The sequence below is a fragment of the Perca fluviatilis genome, chromosome 2 (assembly GCF_010015445.1).
Source record: "Perca fluviatilis chromosome 2, GENO_Pfluv_1.0, whole genome shotgun sequence".
Classification (NCBI taxonomy): Eukaryota; Metazoa; Chordata; class Actinopteri; order Perciformes; family Percidae; genus Perca; species Perca fluviatilis.
Genome location: NC_053113.1, coordinates 34080981 through 34089865, shown reverse-complemented (window position 1 = coordinate 34089865; position 8885 = coordinate 34080981). Strand labels below are relative to the sequence as shown.

At 39.9% G+C, this 8885-nt stretch overlaps 1 protein-coding gene across 1 annotated transcript in view; it reads left to right on the top strand.

The window, feature by feature from the left end:
• Positions 1-972: 972 nt before the first annotated feature.
• dhx36 (DEAH (Asp-Glu-Ala-His) box polypeptide 36) overlaps positions 973-8885 on the top strand; it is a 33609-nt gene continuing 25696 nt past the window's right edge. The window contains exons 1-8 of the mRNA XM_039823433.1: positions 973-1551; positions 2225-2382; positions 2541-2654; positions 2816-3026; positions 3422-3460; positions 3644-3814; positions 4035-4114; positions 8396-8470. Coding sequence (XP_039679367.1) covers positions 1291-1551; positions 2225-2382; positions 2541-2654; positions 2816-3026; positions 3422-3460; positions 3644-3814; positions 4035-4114; positions 8396-8470 — 1109 coding nt within the window. The 5' untranslated portion in view covers positions 973-1290. The remainder of the gene's footprint in view (positions 1552-2224; positions 2383-2540; positions 2655-2815; positions 3027-3421; positions 3461-3643; positions 3815-4034; positions 4115-8395; positions 8471-8885) is intronic.

Below are 8885 nucleotides of genomic sequence, written 5' to 3'. Positions count from 1 at the left end.
TGGTCTGATGATCTGTGTACAGAAGTCAAACAGGCACCACAATACAGTGGTATAATGCAATACACCAGATAAACATGCTGATAGAAAATCCATGTTAAATTAGAAGAAAATAAAATAGAAAAATAATACATAATAAATTGGGTGTACTAATTTTCACAATAGGACATTACTTTAAATGCAGGAGATGACTTATAAAAGCATATTTTAGCAAACAATATTTTGAGACCAAGACTTAATTGTTTACAAGATATTCAACCTTCCTGTCCTACATGAAGAATAAAGACTCTGCAAAGCATATGATACATATGACCAATTTTCAGTTTGTTTTTTAGTATGGGGTAAAAAAACAAAGATCCAGCCAAAAAAATGTTTCCAAAAAATATACAGTAGGCCTACAGTACCAGTCAAAAGTTTGGACACACTTTCTCATTCAAATGAGTGTGTCCAAACCTTTGACTGGTACTGTATATATCTTTTGTTGACAGTGATCAATGGGGAATACATCAGTATAGTATCAACTCTTTTAAAATGGAGATCTTTTACTTTTGAAGTAAAAGGCAATAATAAACATTTGGCTCTAATTTGGATCACGCCTATATCAACTACTGTCAACTCGACAATCACAGCAGCTCTAATGATCTTGCTATTACATTATCTGTCAACGAGGTTTACATTAGTATACATTTTGTTAGTGTACAAATGCAACATCTGAAGCAAAGGAGATGGGACTTTTAATTAAATTTTTAGAGTAATTCATGTTGTGCTTCTAGATAAGCTTTTAATATAGCCACATTTGCTTGTGGATTATCAAAATTATATGTCTAAGAAAAAATATATACCACCACATCTACTGAAGATTGCACAGAAGATTTTTACCCAAACAATTTATCATTTAATTGTGAATAATTTGAGAAAAGTGAGTGGAGGGAGGATAACCAATCACAGAGCGCTACGACAATGTCATGCTGCAAAACATTCTTACGTCATTTCTGTGCGACTTGCTGGATGGAAACAAGAAACCCGAAGTGCTGTATTTTGACGAGTTAACGAGTGAACCCAGATTTAAATGATACATGTAGCTAGCTATCAAGAAATGCAGTAGCTACGTAGGTGTAGCCTTGTATGTTTAACTTCAGTCTCTGGCCCAGAAGTCCATCCAACACATCTAGCTAAGCAACGTTAGCATTAGCGAGTAGCTAACGTTACTTACTAGTTAACGTTCCGTTAACTGATATCCTGACAGCGTTGTAGCATCTGGTGCTACCACCACCGCTTGTTTCTGACGGCGGCATGAGTTCTGGATATGGCGGTGGAGGAGGGAGAAGAGGCAGAAGAGGAGGTCGAGGGAACCGAGATGGAAGCAGAGAAAGATGGGACAGAGGAGGCGGAGGAGGTTCAAGAGGACACAGCTCCGACTTTGACCAGGACCGAGGTGGTGGAGGGAGAGGCGGACAACGGGACCGTCCTCCTCCACACCTGAAGGGACGTGAGATTGGTCTGTGGTACGCAAGATACGGAGCCGTGAGGAGGAAACAGGCTGACCGCAGATCGGTATGGATTGTGTTTGGTTGTAACGTTATGCTATTGCGCATCGTGTTGAACAGGGCAGGTTGTCAGTCGAAACAGAAGCAGGAGCTTCAGCACAGATAACTAAAATTACAGAGAAGGTGACAGTTCCTTCCTCGATGCGCTTTAACCTCTGCTAGAAAGTAGGGCTGGACTCAGGTGTTAACTGCAAAGAGTGTGGCATAAGGCTGATTTTAATTCGGTTCAAAGCACAAAGTTCACTGCATGTGCAGAATTGTGCACACTGATCTGTGGGCAAAACCCTGCAGATGGGTGGTATGCCAGCCAGATCCTGACACACCTTGTCTCTTTATCAATTTAGTGGGTAGACCTAAACAAAGGCACACTTGCAATTGTTGATTTCATTAACTGGGTTTGAATGGGTGACATAATTTGTTTAAATTCATATAGCACAGATGTTGCATTAGAAGTAACAGTGCTAAAGGAGCATGACATTCCTGAGCTGTCACTGAAATGCCAAAATAACTAACACAGATTTCACAGTTTCAGAGGGATTCAGTGGGAGTTTTCAGTGGGATAAAAAGAAATGTGGTTAAACTCTAATAACAGTGCTTAAAACCAAGCCCTGGAGTCACATTTGGTTTGGCTAACTGCAAGGCTAGGACTGAACTTTTCCCTTTTCCATGTCTGTGTGCAGCGGGCAGTGGTCCAGATGGATGAGGCCAGAGAGCAGCACATTACCAAGCTGCTTAACTCTGTCCAAAATGATCAGCCTGGTCCTTGGAGAGATGGCATGGATGCAAGAGCCTCTACGTCTGACAGCTGGCGGACAGCTGCCAATAGCAGTGGTCATTGGTAAGAACAGCTTGCATAGCTTTTCCATTTGAGACTTGCAGTGTAATTTCAAGCTTCCAATAAAGAACATGGGAAAGCTAGATAGGATCAAAGGGTCTGAAGTTATTTTGTCAGCTGTGACTGCTGACACAAGTATGTCTCAAAATTTGTGCATACAGTTACTTTGACGGGGATGTGTCTGAAGAGGAAAAGCAGAAGATTGAGTTCAAATCTGAGGAAGAGGAGGAAGAAGTTACTCCAGGCCAGAAAAAAGCAACTCACAAATCACACCGGTAACTTTGCAAGCAAATGGGATGCATGCTAAAAGAGATGTGACTTGCTCCAAAAATACATTTTAATATTTGATGGTACTCCGTGCCACAATCACAGAACAACCAATATTGCCTCGGGATCCCTATATTGTGAATATTTACTCTGTCATGTTTTTGTTTAGTTACTTCTCTCCAGCAGTTGTTAAAGATGAGCCTCCAGAGGCGTGGGATGAAGAAGAAGAGGAGGAGGAGGAGGAGAAAGAGAAACTAAGAAGGGAAGACAAGGACCTGGAGTTCTTATTTCAGGAAGTAGTCAGAAACAGTTCACTGGATGAAAGCTTAAAGAGGGATCTGCAGAGCAAGGAATCGGATCCAAAGTACAAAGAAATGCTGGTTAGCATGAAAATTAGTATCAAGTTTAAACACACACACACACACCCACACACATTTTTATCTAAAAATGTCCACGGTTGCCTCCGCCGGAGATAACTATATCTCAGTAATTACAGGATTATCATCATATTCGTTGTGCAAAAAAATGTTAAATGTTTTTAATAGCAGGTTAATCACGGTATCACAATATTGTAATGTATTATTCCACTGTGTCACTTAAGACTTACTGAATTACATAGAATCTGTGATTATCTGTGGTTATAAGACTTAAATAAGAAATGTTTCGGTTTGTAAAAACTGTTCCCATGATCACGTTATAAAGTTATGCGGCTGCTCTTCATTTTATTGATTTTATTCAACGTTAACAAATGTTTGCTAATTTCTTTGTCCTCCAGAAATTCAGGGAAAAACTACCATCCTATGGGAAAAAAGAGGTACGTTCTTCATTTTTTACTAAAATGAATTAGTTAATTAGCAAGTACGCTCATCCTCATCACGAATCACACTTCTGCTAGATGGAAGTTTTGTTTTTTTAAATTTGAAATGTCAATCACCCCTTTACTCATCTTATTAGTCCTTCCGCTTCTTCTCACCTGCTTCCATCTTTCCGTCCTCAGGAGCTGGTGCAACTGATCAACTCGAACCGCGTCCTGGTGGTGAGCGGGGAAACGGGGTGCGGAAAGACAACTCAGGTCACCCAGTTCATCCTAGATGACTACATCAATAGAGGCGTGGGCTCAATGTGTCGTGTGGTCTGCACGCAGCCGCGTCGCATCAGCGCCATCTCGGTATGTAATGTCTTTGTGTTTTCGTGTCTGACTTTGTTGGATTGTCTGTTGCCGTGTGCATCCTGAAGGGTAGATGTGGTTGCTAAGGTGTGTGATGTAATGTGGGTGACGTGCACTGCATCTGTCATTTTCTTGCATCTGTCATGCAAATTAGATGGCTTTTTTTTCACGATGCTAATTGTGTTGCTAAAAGTTTTTGTGTGTGTGTGCTTCCTCTCAGGTAGCAGAGCGTGTAGCAGCAGAGAGGGCAGAAAGTGTTGGGAATGGAAATTCTTGTGGTTACCAAATTCGCCTGCAGAGGTGAGAAAGTTTCTTCAAACATATGTTGCACTAAAATGAAGGCGCTGTGTCTCAGCAATTGGTTTATTGCTTAAGGAACCAACAGAAATGCTCCATTATTTTAAATAACAGGCAAGCATCATGTTTCATTCCTTATCTTTAGAAAAAAGGTCATGTATCTATATATGTATATTTATTTGTGTGTCCATACATCTGCAATTATTTATGTATCAAGACTGTGCATAGTCTTATTTTCTTTATGAATGGGCAAAATTAACATTGATAAGGGAACCATATGGGATGAATTAATACCACAGAAAACATTTTTTTTTTGAAGGACAGGAAATATATTAGATGGGAATGATCATCTGAGGCCAGGCATGCACATTGAAAGAAATGGATAAAGCTGGGTAGACACTTGAGCGATATGCAGACCGTTCCAGGAGATGAGAGGGTGCAGCGATCTCAAGTGAATTATATACAATAGAGTATAAGAGAGAATGGGATGGATGCAGTAAGAGGGGAGGAAAAGAGGCAATCCAGCCGTGATATGAATTGAGACTGAAACAGATGAGAGGTTAAAAGATGGACAGAAAAATGAAGAAATGGGGCAAATAACAAGGTGCTCACTGTAAATTTTCTAAATCTTTTAATGTGGTGCTATTATTTTCTTTAGTTGCATCAAGTTACTGCAATTGTGATTTGTAGGGGGGGGTGTGGCCTTGACCAACTGCCATGCTTCGCTCGTTTTCAAGCCACGATGTCTCTCTCTTTCTCACGGGCGGGCCAAATTCTCTGGGCGGGCAAAGCAGAGAAAGGGGAGGTAACTTTTCCCCTGATGACATCATAAAGGGAAAATTCCAGATCGGCCAATCTGAGCTTTCATTTTCTCAAAGGCAGAGCAGGATACCCAGGGCTCGGTTTACACCTATCACCATTTCTAGCCACTGGGGGACCATAGGCAGGCTGGGGGAACTCATATTAATGTTAAAAAACCTCATAAAGTGAAATGTTCATGCCATGGGACCTTTAATCTAGTCTTTGGAAACTTCAGTTACATCTGAAGGGAAGTAGTGTATTTGTCTACACAACTCAATCAGTGCAGACAGTCACAGAATTAAATGGGTTCTCTCTGGTGCTGGTATAGTGCAGCAAATGATGGGTGGTTATTAAAAAAATAAAGTATGTTTAGATTAAATATGATTGATCTGACTCATAATAATCTTACTCGGCTATGAGTTTTCCAAACTGTTATAAACAGCCAGAGACAGTGTAGAACCTGTGTTTGGAGAACATCACCTTAGAGATGACAGTAGCCCCTTTTTAAGCTTCTCTACTCTGGTTGAATTTCAGAATTTATGTCGTGCTGAATTAACACCTACCTACAGGTTTTAATCTCTTATGAACAAACACAGCCTGAGATTATCAGCCACTATCCATTTAGTTGTTTCACTATCTACTTAGAAATGGAAGGTGACTGGACCTTCTTCAGTATGGGCGAGGTTGGATTCCCAACCAGGCGAAGCAGGCAACTGTTCTTTGGGCCCTAAAAGCTGAATGCTTATAGAGTGTCAACTGGTTTTTGCTGATTTAATTGAAAACCTCTTTCAGGGATACGCACCATTAAATTACAATAACAACTGACCCAATGAGAGCCTTAAGGTTGATGCTGCTTTATTACCTAACCTTGAGGCTGCGTATGGAAGTCCCTGTGACAAAATGTATTTGCAAGATTGTACTTATATGGGGCATTTTACAAATTTAATTTGTGATAAATCAAATAACCTCCGCTCAGCAAACCTCCGCCACGTGGTATTGCAGTATAGAAAACTGTACCGTGAGAGTGTGAGGAATAGGGGCTTAATTGAGGCCCAATTTGCTATTTATAATAAACATGCTTGATTACTTGGGCTGGGACGATATGTTTTTGTCCCGATTCAATTCTTTTCATTCATTCTTCTTTCACGATACAATGGGTGCCGATTCAATTTTTGTATTGCGATTTTCATTTAGTACGATTCTAGAAGTATTGCGATTCGATAGTATTGAGTATTGCGATTTTCTTTTACAAAAACAAAAGTTGAATAGGGACAGATGCTTCCAATGCCCGTCCCTAGAAGGGCTTTTAAACGGCCATAAAAACAAACATTAAACATTGCCACATTAAAATACATAAAGGACATCAACGCACAAGACACAGCCATCTGTACCCCCTCCACCCCCCGTGATCTGGTTGGCCCAATATTTTCAATGCATGATCGAAGAGTCTCTCAAATGGTTTAGTCACATATGGACTTGCCTGCGACCTCGAGGTAGCACAGTAACTGAGGTGTGAAAAAAGAATTTGTGTGCATAAATATTTTTACATCGTCAAAGGTTTGACACTCCCTAATTAGTCTTAATGAATATAAATTGGCTTCTATGGTTCACATGTTATATATGCTGTTGTATCATTGCTGTTGGTGATCTTTAATCTTTTTATCATTATAGTTTTATTAGGCCGACTGTTTATTTGCTTCTTTCACTGCTTTTGTTATTTAATAGTTTACTTTGTGTATTAATGTTGTAAAACACGTTTTAGCCCAGTTTCAAAAAGTGCTTCGTAAAAACATATATATTATTGTTGTTAGTGTTATTTCTCCTTATGTTAGCCCAACTTTTTTTTGGAAATGTCACACTTTAAGCCTTTAATGTGGTTCAGTTGTCAGTGAAATGAAGCGTCGCGTTAGTTCATGCAGGACACGGAAGTCATACGCCCGCTGATTGAATTATCATTTCTATCAGTCACACACTAATCACAGCCCATTCTCACAAGGCAGCCCATTTAAATATGACTCTGACTCAGTGATCCCTGCTACATCAATGCTGCATCCTGCCAGAGTCCTAACTTCAATGTCTTGTACCTCATGTGAAGAGCTCATTGCATGAGTGGAAGCTGATCTCAGTTCCAAAATCTGTAAAAATGCATGTCTCCTTCAAAAACATTTTAATATGGAAGTAATAATGTTCAGTGTGATCTTGTTGTTAATCTATTCCTGAAGTCATGAACTGGAAAATACAGAGCAGTCTATAGATTAATTTACTATGTGTGTATACACAAAAAAAGGTCAATCTTAGATAGTTTGTGTCCCTCTTCTCTTTTTCTATTGATATGCCACTTCCTGTTTTTGTTTTTTTACCAATAAGCTTGCACATGGGTGGAGAGCCACCTTTTCAGGTGTGTCGGTTACTGCAGACAATGACCCTGTTGAAGAAATTTTTAGTCATTTAAAAATACATTTATAAAAGTAACTGTGTGCACATCCCACCTTCTGGCAGGTGCAGGACAAATGAAAATATAAAATCAGGTTGTACGCTAACACTGCTTTAAACTCCCATATATGGGAGTTTAAAGCAGTGTTGCGGACATTATATTATTTTCGATTTAAAAATACATTGCCATGTAAAATAAAGGCATTTTAATTATTGCACAACACCTTCAGAGTGCTTTTGGATTATTTTTGAAGGAGCATTTTTACAAATTTTGGAATTGAGATCAGTTTCCCACTCATGCAATGAGCCTCTCACAAGAGGTATAAATACAGTGCACCCGGAATATCCAAAGAGCACCTGTAGTTGAATACAAGAAAGACCCGGCAACGCTTCCACTCCTTTGTCTGTGGTTTTAATGTTTTGCTTTGGGCCCTCCCCTGTTTTGGTTTAGCATGCTGTTTAGCTACTCAAGGGAGCATCATTAAGAGTGCAGCCATTAGCGGCAAACCCAACTGTATTTCCATTTGTTGCAATAAATAACAAGAGTGTTCCGGACTGAAATGTATTTTTTTCAGATGTGTCATATGAGAGGCAGTTTCTGCTTTGTTTGGCATTAAAATAAATGAGAAGTCATTTCACGATTGCTCTTCAATGAAAAGAACTTTTCATCACTTAATACTTGTGCAAAATTTAAAGAGAATTTAAACGCCTGTTTCAACCAATTACATTTTCTGTATCAGCAACATTTTATAGCAACATCAATCTCAGCTTTATGTGCACTTCTGTGTACAGGCTGAACATCAACAGATTGCTGCTATGAAATAATCTTTGAGCAACCAACTTAAAAAAATAAAGAAATCAAATCAAGTGTGTGGAATCCTGTGGAAAAGGAGGGTGGAAATATACGAACAATAATGTAGTCTTTAACAGTCACCTACACAAATGTAGGGAAATAGCCTGAGACTCATTCTGGTAACCTTTGTCTTCCCTTTATACTCGTCTTAATTTGTGTCATTTCGGAAATGTCAAGTATTTGTTTCTCTTTCTCAGCCGGTTACCACGGAGACAAGGTTCGGTCCTGTACTGTACAACGGGCATTATTCTTCAGTGGCTTCGCTCAGACCCGTAAGTTTCCCCCATCCCCCAGCCCTGCTTCCTCATCCTCATCACATCTTCTCCCATCATTTCTTCTTCTCTGCTTTCCTCCTTTGTGTGTCTCGGTTCCAGCTGTCCTTCCTCCACTCTCGTATTCCCTCTGTGTCACTCTCTTTTATCCCCATTGATTTGTGGTTGACTCTACTGTCTGTGGAAGGATTATTAGTATGGGTCCCCATTCTCATGAAGACACACATATACACATACACACACACACACACACACACACACACACACACACACACACACACACACACACACACACACACACACACACACACACACACACACACACACACACACACAGCTTCTGTTGACTCATCCCTGCATGCTCATCCTTGCATTCTGAGTGTCTTCAGACAAACCACAAGAGACTAAGACGAGG